Source organism: Apus apus, chromosome 5 (genome assembly GCF_020740795.1).
Source record: "Apus apus isolate bApuApu2 chromosome 5, bApuApu2.pri.cur, whole genome shotgun sequence".
In the NCBI taxonomy this organism is placed as follows: Eukaryota; Metazoa; Chordata; class Aves; order Apodiformes; family Apodidae; genus Apus; species Apus apus.
The window spans coordinates 14,229,304-14,250,331 of NC_067286.1; the positions used below are offsets into that span (position 1 = coordinate 14,229,304).

General features: G+C 39.6%; 2 protein-coding genes across 4 annotated transcripts in view; one reads left to right on the forward strand and one right to left on the reverse strand.

The window, feature by feature from the left end:
- Positions 1-15,490, reverse strand: part of USH1C (USH1 protein network component harmonin) — a 49,506-nt gene extending 34,016 nt beyond the window's left edge. For all 3 annotated transcript variants that reach the window (XM_051621622.1, XM_051621620.1, XM_051621623.1), the window contains exons 1-6: positions 15,408-15,490; positions 11,716-11,783; positions 9,579-9,722; positions 8,939-9,077; positions 720-828; positions 590-614 (exon numbers count right to left, since the gene is read on the reverse strand). In XM_051621622.1, the coding sequence (XP_051477582.1) occupies positions 590-614; positions 720-828; positions 8,939-9,077; positions 9,579-9,722; positions 11,716-11,783; positions 15,408-15,443 (521 nt within the window). In that variant the 5' untranslated portion in view covers positions 15,444-15,490. The remainder of the gene's footprint in view (positions 1-589; positions 615-719; positions 829-8,938; positions 9,078-9,578; positions 9,723-11,715; positions 11,784-15,407) is intronic.
- A 2,554-nt stretch (positions 15,491-18,044) lies between these two features.
- Positions 18,045-21,028, forward strand: part of OTOG (otogelin) — a 102,864-nt gene continuing 99,880 nt past the window's right edge. Inside the window, exons 1-3 of the mRNA XM_051622057.1 lie at positions 18,045-18,096; positions 18,180-18,240; positions 18,354-18,408. Of these exons, the coding sequence (XP_051478017.1) occupies positions 18,045-18,096; positions 18,180-18,240; positions 18,354-18,408 (168 nt within the window). The remainder of the gene's footprint in view (positions 18,097-18,179; positions 18,241-18,353; positions 18,409-21,028) is intronic.

Sequence of the window (21,028 nt, forward strand, 5' to 3'; positions counted from 1 at the left end):
TTTTCCAATAATTTGAACAGAACGCCCAACAAGCACATGATTATTTAGGCTAATAAAGATGGTCAAACATAAAACTGAGAAAACCTCTTCAAGTGAAACAATTTTGGGAAACTCCAAGACAGACTGTAAAAATAATTGTAACAACTTGAACAGCTTATAAACACCTATACAGAGAAATACTTCCCATCATTAACATCTCTCAAACATTCCTCTTAGAGTTTCAACTTTTCAACAAAATCTGGAAGAGGACAATAATTGGAAATTTTTCTGAGCCCTGGAGTAATCCTCAAATGTTACCTACATAAACAAGTAGTGGAGCTCTCTGTTAAGCTAGGTACATTGCTAATGAAATTTCCAGGTAATTTCCACAAATAATGAGCAAATAGAAACTGATTAAATTAAGTAGGCCAAAGGCCTAAAGTGTCAGACTCATCAAACAAGACTTTTGTCTGTCACAAAGGGCATGACATTTTAATAAGCTACAAAGTTGTCTATTAATAAATTTTTCAAATGTACAGATAAAGACAGAGGTTCTTTGGATATTGAAGAGGCTGCATGAAGATGAATAATCTGTTTTTAGTACGATTACCTTTTGACAGGTATCATGCCAATATCTGAAAAAGAAAAATGCTCTGTTAAGTGACACTTTCTACAGATCACTAGCAATCTATGAACAGCAACCACTAGTGATACAGGTATTCTTTTCTAATGTTACTTACGTCTTACTTTTATGGACACTATTTTCTTTGTACGAATGAGGTTTATGACTTCTTCATGGGTGCATGATGAAATGGAATATCCATTTATACGAACTATCTCATCTCCAACCTCAAAAATGAGAGAAAAAAAAAATTTTTAATTAATGTTAAAAAAATATAAGCAATGATGCAAGCTGGCTATCATTTAGATGTAAAGGTTTGATAATAAGTGCTGAATACTTTTTGAATTTCAGGCAATGTCCAAATCAGATTGACCTGTATTTATTTGAACTTAATATTTAACATCAAAAGGACAGATTGATGGCCAAATAACAATTTTATAAAATTGTATAAATGGCTATATAAAATTTTTAAAATAATATCTAATGGAAAGTATAAAAATTAGTTTATACACATCAGACTAGAACTGCACAGATTGCCTTAAATACAAGTGTCCATACTTCAATTCAGTAATTCTGGAGTGATTTTCTTCCTTTATACTTCAGCAGTTTAAGTTTGCTTTTACCATATGTTCTGAGATACCTTATTAAATATTTTGACCAATAGGAAACCAAACTTCATTTCATTACCCTGCTTATTTCTGGACTCAGAGCAATGCATTACTTTAATGGAATTTACCTCCTTTTTTTTGTGCAACATCTGATTAACTACAATAGTCATGTACTAGAATAATGAATTCTTATTCTGGGTAGCAGTGGCTTAAATCTTCCTGAATTGTTTATTTCAGTTAGAAAATTGCATGCTGCTTGTGTGACAGATTGTCAAGAGTTTCACAGCAGCAACCCATTGTATACTACAGTTGAGAAGGTGACAATGCCACCCTACTGTGGCCCCAAGGCTGAGGCATTCCCCCTCTTGTATGACATGAATAAAAGTGAGAAAACCTGAGACAGAAACATTAAAGAAAGTTCCCACCAGGTCAGAGGCAAGTCAATTGCTTATTTCTAAGCTTACTCAGGCTCCTCTGTATATATGTATGTATGTATGTTTGGGCTCTATGGTTGACAGGAGGCACAGTCAGCTACGGAACAGACCAAGAACACACATTCTGAATAGCAGAGACAAAACTAGTGTTTATCCTCCAGGCAAATTTAGATGAAGATGACTTAAAGGAGTGATAATTTGCACTCTATCCACCCTAAAGGATTTGCTCTGGGTCTCTGTACAGATATGGGCTATTTTTTATTATCTTCCAAACATATGAGACTTTTGTCTTACAAGTCTGGTACACAATGGACTGAAGAGCAACTGGATTTTTTCCACCAGTTTCATCTGTTGTGCAGGAAAATACGTAGGGGCTTTGCTAACAGAAAAAAAAAAAACAACAAAAAAACAAAACCCAAAAACCAAACAACCTCCAAACAAAACAACTCAGGTATTCCAGAGAGAAAAACAAACCCAAACTAGATAACTAAGTGTATACCAGCGTAAAAGATAAGCATCACTGCTAGCGTGGACTATCTGCCTCAAAACAGTTCAATATTGTTCTGAACAAATCACACCAAAACATATTACAAAACTCTCATGAATGAATGACAGCAGAAAAAAAAAAAAAAAAAAGACTGAACTATTCTGCAGTATCTTTATATTACTATACTGCATCAAAAAGTAGTAACGTATCTGGAAGCAAAAGACTGTAGAAACAAACCTATGTGGTGCATTCATCTCCAAGACTCATGGACTGATCCTAAAACAGGCCAGCTTTACACAGAAACTACTTATGTCCTGGTACATAAATTAAGTAAAAAGACCACTCTCTAGCACTGAAGACAGTTCCTCCAAAGCACAGTGGCTTCATGTAACCTGCTTTCTAGCAATCACCCTGGCACATGTTATCGCCTGAACTGCATAGGAATTGATACAGAGTGATCACCGGCCTAGACCAAAGGCCACACTGGGGACCACACTAAAATTTATCAGCAATCAAACAGCAGCACCCCAGGGTGACACCTGACAGTGTTCACGCGTGTAGTATAGACACATTGCCATAAGCTTTTAGCCACTTCTATAACATTTCAAATCTTATTTTAAGAATACACAAAAGAACTAGTAGAACTAGTGTTTCTTTGGTGATGACAGCACATCATTGGAAAGCTTTTACTTCAAAAGACTTCCCTTCCTCTAATAAAAATCCAAATGTGCTATGTTATCTGACAGCTAGACTAGAAATTTCCAAGTTTCTGTGAACCTGCCTAATGATCCCCTTAGCTAGGTTGACTGAGAAAGAATCAGTGATGGGCACATTGCCCACTTTATTTAAGGTTGTACACTTAAAAATGCCAGGCCCTGTTTAGACCTTCATGACTAAAAACTCCTACCTAATGTCAACCACATGACGTGGCTGTGTGACAACTAGTGCATGATCTTCTGCATAGTAGGATATACAAAAGATTACCAGGAAATGGCTGTAACAACAATTCATCAAAATATCCTCTTCTACCTCTGTACTGTGATCTCTCCAAGAGCAAACCTTTCACTTTAGGTTTGGAAAAAATTCTTACAGTAAAAATTAAGAGCATAATTTTCATAGTTCTAGTGAACATCCTTATTGACTAAAAAGTTCAGGGGAAGAGGCAGGCTCATCATAGCACTTCTGGTGAAAGTTAACATAAAGACTCTGGCTATACTAGTTGTGAACTGTGAGGATCTTCCCTTTCATTTATTCGCTTTTGAGACTGCTAGTGCACCAGCTCCTGGTAACCAGATCAGCTGTGAACACACTTTCAACTGCTTCTGCAAAAGATGAGAAGAGTTAACTCTTCCATCTTTCAGAGGGCACAAGAGACTCACCAGGAACACATAGGGACGAGAAGATTAATTCAGCCCTAACCACTAAGGTGGTGAAAAAAACCACCGTCATGCAAAAATCACTGTCTGCTTACAGAATGAAATACTTCATTTTAACATTCACAACAGTGATACAATAAATATGGTAATCTTTAATGTGTTTTTTAAGACTGTACAAACAATTGCAACCTTAAATAACTTTGAGTATTTAAAAAAAAAAGTGTGTAATTTTTTTTTTTCCCCTTTGAGGCAGATACTTCTAGTCTCCCCAAAGAAACTTTCCAACTTTACTGTCACTGGAAGGATAGAAGGTAATGCCACCAGTCTTGGTCAGACTGAGCAAGTGATTTACTGTGGCCATGCAGACAAAATCATACTGTGTATCCACACAGTTTTCTCCATCACACAAGTTTGATGGGAATATTTGTGTCTGAAAAAAAGTCACAGTCTAGTTCACTGGGGACTAGATTCCTTATACCTTGCTGAAAGCTTTAGGGAAAGAAATGGGCACAGCTGGAGACTCCTCTGCTACCACCACACAGCTCAGCACCAAAAGCCTAAATTTATGTGAAAGGCAGGAGGTGAAACTAGAAGTCAGAGTTCCTCAACATGGCCTAGAGACTGTCACATTAACACATATTGTGCCAGGTCTACTCTTGGGTGACAGGACATTTGGAAAGTCATGACCTTCTGCCTTTTTTCATATGTAGTACGTTCTATTGAGTCTTACTACTGTGATCTGTTCATCTCAAAAAAAACAAAACCCAAAAAAACAACAAATCACACAGCTTATCTTTTTCACTTTTTTCACAAGCTTCTCTTCTTCTGGGAAGTGCCATATACTCTGCAATAGGACACAAAACATTAACAATACATTCACTGTACCAGCATAGCTCATGTGGTGCAGTTTCCTCTCCACTGTACCTACAGATTTTTATCTGACACAAGACAGCATCAAAAGACTAGACAATCAAAGTAAATGCCAAATGTGACCGTCGTGCAGGAGAGAACACGGGTGCAGAGACGAAACATGAGTGTGCTTTCCAGTCCTTAATCCGTGGGTCTGCTGCTCCACCTACTGGACATGCAAAAATGTCACCTAGGGCAAGGGCCTGTGTGCGACTTGAAGCACTCCTAAGAGCTTGACTGTAGTAATTTGCGTCAGTCATATTTTTAGTATAATCTTTAATAAGAGTGTAAACAGGCCAGCACTGAAGACTTTTAAACATACAGCCTGTGGTAAAAATGCAGAATCAGAAAAGAAAAAGTACATGGGGTCTGCAGTTTAGTGTCCCACCCCTGATAGCTCTTGCTATAGAAGATCAATTTGGTACAAGCTTTAAAAAACAGACCCAACTACCCACCCAACCATCCCACAAGCCTGGCAGCTATGCCATTGCACTGCTCTTTCCCCTGCTAAATTCTAAGCTAGTTCCCCACCTCAGATCCAAGCATTTAGTCTAGAGCTGTTCCATTGCCCTCTACACTTCAGGACCAGGATGCTGGCAATGTGACTGTACTGCCAAGTAGCAAAGCAGCTCAGAGATAAGTCAGACTTGTGACACTATGCATAAAGACTAAATATCGTCTACAAACTTTAAAGACCCTTAGCCTATTGAGGATTCTGCTGGTAATTCTAGGAAATGGTAGTAAAGTGAGTGACCTCTACTTTTCAGAGGAAGGTTGGGTTCCTCCATACCAAAATACTCAAAAACCTTCCTCCATTCCCATCTCTGGCTTCCCTTTGGATTACTCACAAAAATACCAGAAGTTTGTGTGTAACTGTTTAACCTCAAGTATGCAATGCTGGCCTCATGTGAACCACAGAGACTTTTCTGTTGATCTTACATACTTTTTTGGTGGTAGGGTTTTTTTGTTTGGTTTTAATTTACTTCGAGATCCTTCCTTTACTCCATTTTCCACATTATGTAGGCTATAATGGCCCATGGAGCCTGGGTTTGTACAAACCCAGCTTTTTAAAAGGGCAGCCTAACCTACTGTTATTAACTGCAATGACACAGCACACAGAAGGACTGCAGTTTTAGGACTTCAAATGGCAGTGCTGTTTGAGAGTCTCCCTTACAGCTTCTGCACCATCAGAACTAGTGTTCCTCTAAGGATACCATAATTCACTAAGTGAGTCATACCTGTTAGAACTGTATCATCTCCCCCAGGGGCACACACTTACAAAATTATAAATGCAACCATGAGCATATTTCTTTTTCCCTCCCATGTGGGAATAAGCTTTTCCCATATATATACTTTTAATACTCCTCTTTGCTGAGCTTCAGAAATGAAACAAAGTCTAGTACTCTTCACTCATCCTAATGATATTACTGCTATTGACTCACAATGTACGACTGATGGTGTTTTAGAAATATCTTAGGCTAGGCTGGAATACAGGAGACATGATGATTCGTGAATAAACTGCTTCTCTTTAGGACACTTGCTCTTCCTCCAAAAAAGCGTCCACGCACTGAAGAAATTAACAATTTTTTTTCACATACTTTGTTACTTTTGTACTTGTATCACTGTATACCAAGCTTCTGGATCACAAAAATTAAGATAAAAGTCTGTGGGACTGAGCACAGGAGAACAGTAACAAATATTTTGTTCTTATACATCACTATTTCCTCTTTCCCTATTAAACATGGAGATGACAGACTTTCAAAAGAAAAGCTGCAAAGCTAACTTTACCAAGTGCCTATTATTTTAACTTTTAACATAAGAAATATAATATTTAGTGCTTCCAGGATATTGAAAGGTTTTTAAATAACATTGTTGTTTCAGATTTCTCATTTTGCATACTTCTTCCACTTTCATCACTCATACCAATCTCCATCTCTTTGTATTCAGCAGAATCCCCACAGTCATAAGTATCAGAAAGCAGAGGGGAAAAAAAAGTTGAAGTACATTTCTTTGTGAAAGAACAAAAAACTTGCTTTTTGAGAAACTGTAGTTAAAAAGAGCCAAAACTACAAATGCCTCAGTGAGCCTTCATGATTATGCAGTCATTTTAATCTAACTTGGAAATGCCTTCCAGGCAAATTAATGTAAAATTAAGTTGAATTATTTAAAAAAGCAACAGGACATAAAACAGGTGGTTTAATAGAAGATCATTATACCTTTCTCAGACAGCATTTTTGGGATAAAAAAATGTGTAGAGGTTTAGTTAAATAAAGCAGGTGGGTGAAATTTCAGAAGCAGCAATTTAGAACAATGGGCTGCCTGTCAGGTCTTGTTATTCAGTGGGGTTCAGAATGTACCTAGTTCCACTTATTATGAAGGCACTTTATGCTGAGCTTACCACCACATATCAAAAAATGGAAGTGAGACTACATGAGCTGTGAAGCACCATCTGTTCATACTAATACATACAAACTAACTCCAACAAATTCATTGTCCATCTTGAGTACAATTTCCCCTTTATTGCCCCTACTTTGTCTGCCAAACTAACCACATTCTGAGTTGCATTAGAATGTGCACAGCCCAGCCCAAAGACCCTTTACAATCCCATTCACTGTCACCAGCATGTAGCACGATGGCATTGGTCACAGAAAACCAGTGGGGTCTTTCACCATGCTGAGAAAAAAACAAAAACTGACATCCTTACAGCAGCACAACAACTGAGCATAACTCTTATCTATTGATAGTGTCAAGACATTAGCCTGAAACAAGCAGAGAAGCAGACCTGAAACAAAGCATTAAGATGGATGTAACAGCACAATTTAAGACAGAGGCCGTTAGGTCTTTTGTTGACCATTATCATTAATGCCTTTAAGTATTTTCCAGATGTTTCCAAAAGCCATATAAGTGACCGGTCTTTGTCTTTTTCTCAGTTTTCTAGCAGTGGAGGAAGGGTCCAGCTAAAATCTCTCAACTGAGCTGATTACAATCCAGGAACAACTCTCTTGTCTATGCTTCCTGTTCTCACTGTGTAACGTGGTACACAAGCTTTTCTAAGTGCAAACTCTGGGAAGGTGCATAATACCCTTTTCTGGAGTTACCCCTGGCAAATCCCATGCTTAAAAGTAGGCTACTGACAAATTCAGCACAGCACTTGTGGTGTCCTATGCCACCTCTCAATTCTAATTAAATACAGAATTTATGGGTTGTATTCCTTGAATGTGGTTTTCTTCTAAGAAGTTGCTTCTAAAAGCATTCAGGGAGCCAGTCACGTGCCTGACCAGAACAGGCTGCCAGAATACGGGACTAATTCAATGGTGATTCTGAATTAGTGAATGGGATATATAGGTATGAACACATATACAAAAGGACATGTGTATGTATGCAAACGAGAGAGGAACACTTATTTAAGTTTTAGGAAGCTCTCAGCATGAATTCTACAAACATGGTACCCTAACTTCGACTGCCTTGTCAAGAGAGCTTTTTTAAAATTTTATTTTAATCTAAGACAGTTGTGGGGTTACACTGAACTGTATCTACAAATTAAAACACTGTAATGAATCATGCCAGTCTAATACATTCTGGACTAGTCTTAAATATCATCCTTAAACACCAATACTTCCAGCAACTATTCACACTTGACAAACTGAAGTTAGCCAGGCAATTAAGCCTTTCTACTCAGAAACACAGGCCTTTAAAATACTTCATCAGCTTTGAAAGCATAGAACAATGCAGACACCACAGCAATTGCTCACTTCACTCTTCATCAAGATACATGGGCAAGAAATGACTCACCTAAACAACCTGAACACCTAAACCTTCATTAACACAAATTGCCAAAGTACTGACATAGAAAAATGTGTTTCTATGCATAATTACTTTTGCCAATCTTGTTACAGTTCATCTAAAATTTTTATGGTACAAAGGATACTGGGAAAGGTTAAAAACAGGTATTGTTTTACACACTTCCATTTCATAAAACAAAACCCCACAACTTATACATGAAGTTAAAATAAAAACTTAATTACACAAATTACATGTGCAAGATGGAATTAACATTTTTAGTATTTATGTGCTTTGTTCTACTTAATTTATATTTTATATATTTATATTTACATTCTACTTAATTTATATGCTCTGTTCTACTTGGCTACTTAAAAAATGCTTCCACAGGATAGTTAAGAGTTCATTCTTTCCATCTGCTTACATGTAACTGTTTCTAGTCATGAAATATAAATGCTGCAAGAAACCCTTTAATCTTAAAAAATGATCATATCCCAGATAAAAAAGGTTTACATATAAATAAAATTGGTGAAAATAAAAGAACAATTAAAAAAACTTGATTCACCATTGGTATAATAGTATTTATATGGCATTGCCTTACATATTTTATGAATGTTATTACAAAATAAAAGAGCACCTTAACAATAGCTATTTCAAAATACTAAAGAACAATTCTTAGTTCCTGCTTCCCTAACATTGTGGCAATAGACTTTCTGCAGCACTGCAGCCACTAATTTTCTTACCTGAAGCCCAACATTGTCTGCCTGTCCTCCTTTAACTAACTGGGAGATGAAGAGGCCACAACTAAATTCCACACCACCTCTCACACTTAGTCCAAGTCCTTCAGGATGTAAACGATCCAACCTCACCTCTTTCAGCTTTCTGCAAAAATGGAAGATACTTGACTGTTCAGCTGCATATCATTTAGTGGCAATAATGATTCATAAGAAAGTTGCACATTATTTTTATCTTACATTTAGGCATGAAAAAAAGCAAGTTGACTGAAGTTTGGATGGATGTGTGTTAGCTAAAGCCATCAAGTATTATTTGTAGGACAAGACATCTACAATCATTGCAGCTGTCTGCTTCTAGAGGGTTAGAGCTATAAGAATTTTTTGTTATTATTAAACAGAGGAAAACTGAGCAAAGATTGTTTCAACTGGATAGCATTGTTTTTTACTCCCTTATCCTGATTTTGCTAGATTAAACTATTTGGCAAACAATTTCAGGCAGCTCAAACCTGTACTTATAGCAAATACAGCAAAAGTAAAAAAAATTATGCCCAGATCTATGTAGGTGACCAATATTTTACTCAGAATTTCTCTGACAAGTCAGTCAGTACTTCCTGCTTTCACTTAACTGCACTGTTCTACATTCTCTTACCGTGATCTTTTGGGTGTAAGCTGATCATATTCCACCTGGTGTTTTAATGGGATAAGTGGGCGGATAGCATCAAATAGAGGCAATCTGCTTGGCTCATTAATAACAAGCTTTAGGTCCCCCACAAGCACTGGGAGATTCATAGATCTACAAACACACAGAAAAAACAGACACAGGTAGTCAACACACCAGCACAAACCATCACTTAACTTGCTCTACATGTGACTTCAAAATTTGAATTCTACCTACTAAAACATTCTTCAACCTGCTAAAAATGTTATTTATGCAGATACTGATTTAACCAAGGCAAAACAGGCTCTGAAAAAAAAGTCTTCTGTAAGCAATGAGGAATAACAATTAGCTCCCATAAAATAACTGAAATCTTCTATACATCGCCTTCATATTTTAAGGTCACACACATCACTTTAATAGATGGCATCTTTAATTTAATTCTCAGGGTCCCCAAAAGATTTATGGAACTTTCCAGATTCAATATAACTGACAATTAGATTTTTGTTTCCTTACTAGTTAGCAATCCTTCTAAGTTAATCGAGGCTACAAGCTCCTTCCTCTTCTGAACTTGGGGGACTGACAAATTGCTTTGATCCAGGAAAAAAAAAAAAATCACAATATCCAGAAGCTAAAGCAAAGTCTTGGTTTAAGTTTAAAATTTCTTTTAAATAAAAACTGAAGGACCACCAAACAATACACAAAATCCACTGAAGTTAAACCACTGTAGATGTTTTTTGAGAGCTGCGCAAAGCAGTCTCCTTGATGTTGTCAGCACTGAGAGAGTTAAAGGCCTCAAAAATGTACTTTGTTGCCCTGCTGCAAGAGTGCAGTAACAGTTCCCCAAGATTCAGTGGAGCTATTCCTACAAAACATCCAGTCAAACTAACTTTATAGCATTTGCTGTTCCCTCTCTTATACTTTACTTTTTCTAGCTTACTCTATTTCTGAGGCACGTGCACTAAAAATACAGATCATGAAAGCATATTACATGAGACTAGAGGGCAAATACTTCAGGAAATGTTATTCACAATGAAGGAGATACTAAGTGTTAACTTCAACAGCTGCTGCACAGATTATTCCGCCCCCCCCCCCCGTAATACTTAATGTATTAAAAAACCCGTGATGCATCATCAACATATGATAACAGAGATGCTGGAAATTTTGCCTAAGTTATTTAAATTTTGGAAACTGAAGAAAAGTTACTATGTGCATTGTTAACTTTTTAACTGTAAGAAGATTTTAAATAGTTAAGAGCTACTGAGTCAACTGGCTTTCCAAACAAGAGGCTTTATGAATGGAAAAGCAATTTGACAGACCTGAGTGAAACTGAATCAGATATGCAGCTGAATACACCCATAACTATAGCTCAGTGCAAACATCAGATAGAAACATCTATTTTTCACTCAGCCAAGACACTATTAAATAAGATATTAATGGAAACTATGTCCATTAGAGCTACTTGTCTATGATGAGTGGAAAATACATTCTCATATTCTCTGAAAAACAATGGATCAGATGCTGATCTCATTTGTAATGATACAGGTCCCAAGCAACTGTGGTTTAAATCAGTTCAGCAAAAGGATTGGTGACAAGCCTATCACCTTACCATTTTTTTCCCATTATGTCATAATAAGCCAGTTGTTACACATGCCAAAAAGATTCCCAGACTAATTTTTTTCAGCTTCAGACAAAACAGTTTAATTTTTTTATCTGAATAGGTAGCAAAAACTTTGAAAAGCAAACTCAATGAAAACCTCTGCTGCATATATATAAGCATTATTTGGAAATATTAATTAATTGTATTAATGCTCTCTTCCTGTTTCCTAAGAACAGTTTTATTATCCAATTGCTTTTTTTTCCTTCCCCAATTCAAAATGACCAAATTCTTCTAGAAAATTACCAAGTCATAAAACCAAAGTAACTTTATGAGTGATTATAGAGACACGCTGCTTCCTTGTCTGCAGGCTACGCTGTAAAGTATAAGACTTAATTAAACAGAATAAAAATGATTACTTCAACTGTTTTTTAGTAGCATGCAGAAAGTTCACATGAAATCTTGGGTATTCACTCTCTACTCTTAAAAACATTAGTAGAATTTTACACAAACACATATAAAGCTGGATCTTACTGGTGGTAGAGCCGCAACACATCGTAAAGGTAATCCTTCTCTGCTTCATTGTCAATTAGTAGATTCACCTGAAAACCCAAGGACATTATTGTAAATTTCTGACTAAATAGCCACAAATGTTGCACATAGAAGGCTTTCACAAACTCCTAAACCTTAGTGCAATGATTTCAACAAGGAAATATTTTTTTTTTTAAAGATAAATACATGTTTGCCATAGATTATTGCCTCACCATATGAAGCTTATTACAAGACTTCCTAAAATTAGTATTACAACAGTTACACAAGGTGGTAAATACTGATATATTCTGTATGCTAGATTTCCCCTTGACTGCAATATTATTACAATAGTATCATATTTGCCTTACCTGATAATCACTGTACTGTTGAATAAATGTTTTCAGAAACCTTTTTGGCCATTCATTAATGTAGCACATGGTGTCACAGATAAAACCACCTCTCTGAGATTATTATAATCTATGTTCTGTCATCCAGATCACTGATTTCAGGATCTCACTTCTAACATTATGTAAACTTCTACACTTCTGCTCCTCTTCGCGACAGCTCTTAACTGATAGAACTTGCTAGTTATTCTTTCCTCCCCCACTAATAGAACGTTTACTTAAACCAGTATCACATTACTATGCCTGCTCCTGGATAATTACAGTAAAATAAAGGAAAAACAAACAAACAAAACCCTAACTAACAATTCAAGAATTCTCATATGAGTTCAAATTATATTCAATGACAGTGAGACCCCCACTGATCTTACTTGTAGCAAGAGGTCATCACATTAGTTTTACATTTGGACAAGCTTAGTGTTTAGGAAAACAATCTACATCTGACCTAAAGGCTAATATTACTGTAATGTGAAGTCTGAGGCCCAATTTGCATACTTAAAGAAAGGTCCTTTCTTTCTAGGTTTGCAATGGTTTGCATTATATTCTAAACTAAACACATGCTTCATATTTCCTTTGTCCCTTCTGTCTCTCTAAAGCCAGCAAGACTCCACTTACAGGTGGTTTTCGATTACTTGTCTCTTCTGGAAAAAGACACTTTCAAAACACCTAAAGGCCAAAATGCTACATGAAAGACAAGACTGCTTGACAGTAATACATCGCATTTTTCTTCTGATATGCTAGCTGATGGACACATCCTCAGTCCCTCACATGAACCTGAGGGCCATATCTAAATACTGCCATTTCTTCTCAGGCAACTTTAAGTTTTCCTGTTTAATTCCTGAACTTTCTCACCCCGCACCAGCAACTTCCTCATCCTCTGACAAAAACAAACACCCACATGACCTCTTATATATTCAGAATGCTACAGGTGGGTTAATCTTCCCGAGCCATCTCTCTAATTAGGTCATTCTTCTCCTGTTATCTTCTGTTTCACCAATTACCACTTCATCGTAGCAACCTGCAACTCTTGCCATTTTCCTAATTCATTAACTCCTTTGGAAAGAGCCTCATGGAAGGCATACACTTCACCTAAACCCATCATTAGCTTTTAAGAGCTGATTCTAATTTTGTAAATTATAAAAGATCATGCCCCTGCGTGTTAAGAAAAAAACAAAACAACTAGCAGTTGTGACATGGTGTAACTTGGATCAGAGAAGTATTTTAACACCTCTCTAATCCTTGAGAAAATAACTGCAGAGATATGGGATAGATGATTTCACAGCTTTCAAACTGAGAATATTAAAAAAATAATCTTGACAGAGTCCTGGGCAACCTGCTCTATCTAGTTGGCCATACTTGAGCATAGGGGTTAGGGCAGATGATCTCCAGAGGTGTCTTCAACCTCAACTTTTCTGTGATTATTTAAGGGTACTTAAATACTACTAGAAAGGTATCTTCATAGTAGTTGTATAATTTACAATTCTAGAAAAAAAAATAAAATAGAGCTGCTTATGCTCCATTCTTAATATGTACATTTCACTGGGTTTCATATAAATTAATAAGGAGTCATCACAAAAACTGCACGTACAAACAAAAGAAAAATAAAATCTGGCCACAAGTTCATATAAGTTTATTCAGTAGAATAGATGCTGTTTGGGAAAAAGGGACTTTTTGGTGTGGAAAAAGTTCAGACTACAGTAATGTACTACTCTTAACACTAGCCCAGTCTGTCAGCTTTTGAATAATAGCATAAAATTATAATTAAGCTACACAGCCTTTGAAAAACTATTGAGGGAAATGGAAGAACTGGCCGATATATTTACATATATTTTGCATTGCTCCTTCATTGATAGGGAGAACTGATTAAAAAATATATGAAAATGGCAAATAATTGCAGAAACTCTTGCCCTCTGGCTGAGATTTTTCATTACTTAAATACAGAAAAAGTAAGTATCCAAGACATTACAACTGCTACAGAGGCCATTAGAAGCAGGATGAGACAAAATAATTGAAAACAAAGACCTCTTCCAGTATCCTCTAGCTCATAAAGTTTTCACTCAAACATGCATCCTACTTATTTGCATCAACAAACACTGACAATAAGTCTTATGTTATCAGGGGTGGGTCTAGAATGATTTATGCATTACAGCAGCAATGGAAGGGAAAAGGTTTAAAGTTCAAGAGGGCAACCATCCACCTAGGAACCAGAGTCTTTATAGGTATGTTGCGCAACCCACTGTTGAGTTATACAGTAATAGGTAGCAAGGCAGAAATAACCTGCTAAACGGCTGTAGTATTTACTGCCCAGTATTCTGGTCATTAATGTTTTTGAACTTCAGTTTGTCATTTTTGCAGCCCCTCAACTTCTTGCTAACAATTTCTTAATGAATGGCTTTATTATCAGGTGATAGTTCTATAAAACACAACATTACACTACTCTGAAGAAACCAATTCCACAGCTGACAAAAAACCCAAACCAACCAAACCAACTACAATCTCCCCTACAAAAAACACCCAAACAAAGCAAAACCCCAAACAAATATAAAAAAAAAATAAACCCCACAAAACAGTACTAAAAAATTCAGCCTGATAGAGTCCTAAATGGCTATGCAAAAACGTATCTTTAATGCATAAACCATTCTTTCCCTCCCTTCCCTAAGTGGAGCTTTTCGAGCTTACTTTGCTCATACAACTTGGAACTCTGCTGAGTGCTTACTTAACTGGGTAAATGAGAAAATAATGTGCTAGGCATACTAAGTCGATCCATGTATCAAGTGCATTTGCACATGACTGCACATGCACAATTGCACTCGTGAATGTTAAAGTAGAGCTGAGTATCATCTGAGCAACAGCTGGCAGCGCGCAGGACTGCAGATGGGACTGCCCGGGCCTGGACTTCAGCACCTGCACTTCTGCCTTCCCTGAACTTGACCGAGCGCAACACTTTTCACATTTTATTAGTATAAAATAACAAGCCCTGAAAAAAAGTCATGCATCGGGGCACCTTCTTCCTTTTCTCTCCCCTTTTTTTTTTGAGTTAAATGTACAACCAGCCGCACAGGAGGCTGCCACACGCTTTTTCGCGTCACTGGCACCGTCAAATCCCCTCCCTTCCCCGTCGCTCCCTCGGGCACACGGGCAGGGCCGGCAGAAGCCCCGGGCCCAGCGGGGCCGGATCCCAGCCCGGCGCTTCGCCTCCTGCTCACGCCGCGGGGAGCAGCTGCGCCCGCAGCCCCTGCTCGCCCAGGGAAGGGACCTCGCGTGTCCGTGAGCCCCGCGGCCCCGCTCTCCTACCTTGTGCCGGAATTCACGGGCCACCCGGCGCTCCATGGTGCGCGGATGCGGTGTCGCTGCGCGGGTGCGGGCGCTGCGCGGAGAGGCTGCGCCGGCGAGGCCGCGCCCCGGGGCGGGGAAGGTGCGGCAGTCGCTCGCTCCCGCCGCCGTTTACCGCAGCCCCCGTCGTCCTTCTCCTCCGCCTCTCGCCTGTCTCGCTGCTTTAGGGTTACGAGCCGCAGGGCAGCGATAACCTCTTTGACACCTCCAAGTTTTGGTTGTTTAAGGCCAAAGCAAAAGAGAAATAAAAAGTAAAAGCCGCCCTGTCCCCTCCCCCAGTGCGGTACCTCGTCTCGCACCGGCCGCCTCTTCCCTGGGCTGGTTTTTACAACTGGTGCTTCTCAGGTAGCTTCTCACACTGAAACATCTCTTTTATGTTTGTAGGTATGTATGTCACTAGCCCAACTATTTAAGAAAAGCACAAAGATATGAAATTTAAGGCACTGGAGGGGAAAAAAAAAATAATTGTTTCAATAAATTACCTCTAGTGCAAATAATCTCAATTTTTTATTTTCAGCTAAGCAGGGTGAATCTGAGAGACCACTGCCTAAGACAGATTTTCATCAGCATTTTCCCACTATCAGAACATTGTTGTTTACAAATATAGCCTGACTTGTCCACTGAATAACAGCATAAAAATCAAGCTCCAAGTATCTGAAATGGAGCCTATTTCAGACTAATCCCTTTAAGGTAATTTTGTCTTGGGCTGACTTTTCCCTCACACAGTACATCATAATAATGACTTCTGCAATCAAGGCTGGTAACAGGCGGAGGAGAGCAGCCAAGCTGTGTCCCTTACTCTCCCTGCAGAATCAGCTCTATCCACATAACTTCAGGGAGAGCAGGGTTTACAGAAGCACAGGTAGCCTACCTACTCCTCCTTCCAACAGAGTGGAAACTTGGATGAACACAAAAAATTCCATACTTCCAAAACCAAACTAGGATCTGTTTAATTATTTTTGTATGATAACCTTCATAACCTACATGAGCTCCTTTAGACATGAAATCCTGTGCTCTACTGTGCATAAATACAAAGAAAACCAAACCACAAAGCTATCCCATGCTCCAAAACTGGAAGTGTGATAATAAGAAAATGTATTGGATGGTTCTGAAGTTTCCATTACTTCAGATGACTGTTTATTAGTTTTGGATAATGAAATTTTGTATAGCAAGAAATCAAATTGCATCTAAATTAGCTTTAAACTAGTTTCAGTTTGCTACTTGTGGCATTAGGGGAAAATTAATAAAGTGGGCAGCCAATTTAGTGGGCAAAGAAATACATTAAAATGTGTGTTGTGAAAACTGATTCCTGTTGCTTTTTATGTACTTTCTCTACTTCCATTAATGTAATATGGATCAGAGAAAGTGCACCAAAGCCAAGGATTCAGAGTAGATTGGTTCTGTTACAGCCTGAGGCTAGCAGATAATTCTAAAAATCTCTTTGGGATTATTGGGAAAAGGCTGTTAAAGAATATCTTTTCTGTCTCATTTTCTTTTCTCTAATACACATTTTCCCTCCAACATTTACAGGAGAGAACAAAATTCTCAGTGAAAACATCACTAGTTTTCCATCATTTCACTAGAAATGAAACACTTGTTGCAGCAAGAAACACAATCCACAGGGACAAATTACAAAGGCAGAAAAAAGATCTTTTTAATGACTTACTGTTAACAGACTTCCCAAAGCAGTCAGAACAGGCCTCTTTTCATCTGAGACAGTTTCTCACCTGGTATGGGCAGCTTCTAAAGCTTCTGTTATAAGATATGCAAACCTGAAGAATGACAGGGAGAGAGGCAGCAGCAGATGGGAAAGGGAAAATAACAGAAAAAAGGTAACAGCAATAGGAAGAGGGTAGAGAAAAGCAAAGAAAAATAATTGATGGTAAAACAGACAGCAAATTTAATCACTTTCAGACAAAAAAGAATAAACCTGGAAAAGAGTCCACAGAGAGCTCCAAACCCAAGTGTCAATTGATGAGAAAAAATTAGTTATAAGAAGCTATGAAAATAATGCACAGGCATTAGCTGCGTGCTGTACTCAGTTAATGTCTTACTCCTGCCTTTCATTACTCAAGTTCTGACACCTGTTTCCCTATTAGCACAGACAACATTTGCTGCTTCCCAGCACAAGCAGCTCTACTCAAGCTGCCGGTTTTCCCAGGAGCGAAGGCAAAGCCCCGGCTTAGCCGGCGTTAGAGGCGAGGCGCAGCCTCACACTGCTCCCCACCGCCGAAAGCTCAGCTTCTGCTGAGAAGCCGCGACACTACTTGTTTCCTGAACCCTACGATTGTGGAAAAGTGGAAATAAAGCGCGTGGAGCCGGGAAGGTCAGCGCCCAGCGCGGGCAGACAGGGAACAGTGTTAGCAGGGCCTGAACCGCCGGGCTGAAGGGGCAGCGGCAGGCGGGGGTCGGGAGCCCCGCTGCACGGCGAGGGGCGGTGTCCAGGGCCGGTGCCTGGGGAAGGGCCGGGGGAGGGGAAGGCGGGCAGGCGGCTGATAAACCCTTGGCCGCCCCGCCTCGGGGGGCGGGATGAGCCTCGGGCGCAGGTGGCGGCAGGTGCCGGGGTCCGCAGCGAGCTGCTGCCGCCGACCAGCCCGCATGGAGGCCGGGCTGCTGCTTGGGGCGCTGCTGTGTGCCTGGCTGCCGCCGGGTGAGGGGATGAGGTGGGAGGGAGGGCAGGAGGGAGGACGGGGCGCTCCCGGCCATCATTAACCTGCTGCTTTTACCTTCCAGCCTTGTTGCCATGGGGCGCCCAGGCGCAGCTCCCCGTCGGTGGGGAACTACCGCTCCTCAGGTAAGAGCCAGCGGGGGCACAGCGAGGCCGGTGCGCGGCCGGGCGGGCAACAGCCTGGAGGCAGAGTGGGCTGTATGGACCGAGCAAACCTTGTCTTTTTCTCCTGCTCTCAGCCGAGGCAGCGCCGCGGGATCTCGCAGAGGGGGTGGCCGCGCCGCGGCGACGCAGGTAGGGAGCGCGGGCCGGGTGCTGGGGAGAGGTCTGCGGTGCCTCCTCGGGGAAGTGAGGCCGCCGGGACATGCGGCTTCTCCCCGAGGAGCCGCCCTGGGGGAGCAGCCCGGGCCCGGCTGTCTCGGCCCGCGTTGCGAGCAGGGCCGAGCGGGGGAGGCCGTGCCGCCTGTCGTCACCCAAGATGGCGCCTGGCGTTCCCGCGCTGGGCCGCCCGGCGAGCTCCGGCCTGAGGGACAGGTGCTCACCGTCACCTCCATCTGTTTCTCGTCTCTTACCTGAGTATGTCGGTACATGATCGTGGTATGACCCGTATTTCTGGTGGCTGATCTACCCTTTGTGATTCTTCAGGACTTGCCCTTCATGCAGTGTTGAATGTGTGTTTTATCGCAGACGTGAGGACTGTCAGTCATGAATGGAAGGAAACATGGGGATTTAAGTGTGTAGCTAGTGAGGGAAGGCAGCGTTTAGACCTTCAGCTCTTTCAGAAACAGTTGTATGTTGAACAAAGCATCTTTGCTCGAGAGAAGCCTGGAGCCTGGTCTGGCCCGTCCAGCAGAAATTGCTTTGTGCCTTTTCACTACTTGGTGAAAGAGCTGGCAGTATCAGATCACCACAACTCGGTATGGGGTTTTGGATGTGGTTTGTCTTGGCAACCTGACTGTATCATTCGTGGTGTCTTGCTGAAATATAATTAGGGTGTGTGGTTCCCACTCCCTTGTTTGAGGGTGGGAAAAGGAAAGTTCACTTTGTAGCCTTTTTTTTTTGTGGCTCTGCAGGAGTTTCCTTTCTTTCTCCTTTGCCCCTGCTCTTTCTGGGAAAAGCTCAGCAGAGGGAAAAATGTGCCACAACTGCAAACAGGTAACAAACTTAACCACCAATAAGAGCAAAGGCTTGCAGATTGATGTTTATCCTCAAGAACTCAAGATACAGTAGTAGTCTCTTTGTTTCCATCTGTGCTAGCCTCCTGTGCAGAAAACTTCAATAAGAAATCTACCTAGAAGAAAGGGGGAAAAATATGATAGTTTAAAAAAGTTAAGAATCTGAAAAGTAGTTGTTCTGGCCATTTGAACAGTCTAACAATGCATTTTACATGTTCTTGCTTTTAATAAGCTTCCTTAAGTGGAAGAGGTAAAGCAACACCAAGTGATGGTGGTTGAGCCCATTGCAGAATTCTATGTCCATGAAGACTTTGTTAATGATACAGCTTCTGAGATGAGTTTTCCATAAAATGGTTAAGTAGGTGTTCAGAATACAGAGAACACCTGCTACTTTAAAAAGACTTTGCAGAATCAAGCGAAGGACTGAGATACTTAAATGTGAAAACTCTAGGGCATTAAAATTGAATGTAATAAGTCTAACCAAGTCATTAAGTAAAAATATATGACATAGCTGGTACAGTTGTTTTGGAAATACTTTGCTTGGTTAATTGTATTACTGAATACATACATCTAGTGTATGTTGCTAATGCTGTTTGTGGACAGATACTGTGTTTTCATTGTATTTATGTTAATGAAAATTGTATTATATAATTAATGTGCTGCAGACAAATATATTAGAGGATATAGCTGCTGCTCTACATGAGGTGAAGAAATAGTATGAAATGGCTGTAGTGTTTGTGTTACTGTAGTAAGTAAACATAATTAGATGCTTTGTTGATAAGAACTTGCTATCATAAGTCATTGGCTTCTGAGAATCAAAAAGTTCACGTTAAATGGAGAAAAATGTTATTCAGCCTAGATATAGGTATTCCTAGAACAAAGATACAAGGTTATAGAGAAGATGAGCCACGTGGTTTTAATAAAGGCACTTTAATTGGGAGGTGTACTTCTGTCTGTCTCAATCATTGCAATATAACTGAATGGCAAAACAGAAACAGATTTTTGTAATGTGGCTAAGCAGGTCTGCTCTTATGCTTTTTCTGTTTTCTCAAGTACATCATAAAGGCTGAATTGTGATTTGATGTATTGCTGGCTTGTCTTTTTCTATTTCTTAAGGAAATGTAAGTATTTAAGTTTTGAAGAACTCTCTAAGGCATCTTCATAGAGCAAAGCTGGTACTCCTTTCCCTTCTTCATAAGAGTACATTTTACAGGACTCGTAACTTTGTGCACACCAAACGCACAAGTTAATATTATTTCTTTGAAGCATATTTTCTACAAGAGCTAGTATGGAAATTATTGTCTGAGTAATATGTAAATTATCCTGGATATTGTTTCCTCTCAAAGAAAAATAGTGGAGAATGTTTAACAAGTTATACATGCTCAGGTGCTGTTGTATTTCTTTCCATCATCAAAATGCTCGCTTTAAGGTGATTTGTCTTTGTTCACCAGTTTCTTTGAATGGGGGCCTTCAAAGTTGCAGCTTAAAAACCAGTTTCCAATACTATATACAATACCTCTTTGTATAAAATAACTGAGTTTGTACCTGGTCTCGTTTATAAATGGGATAGATAAGATCATAAGTTTATAAGTAAAGTCCTAAAACTTTGCGCTTGCAAGAAGATGGAAAGAAACTTCTCTGTTCACATGTCATACCTAAACTATGTACCATCCCTGGGCAAAACAGATGACTAGAGTTCAGAAAGAGTGGAAAGCTTGTGATGGGCACCACTGATGGAA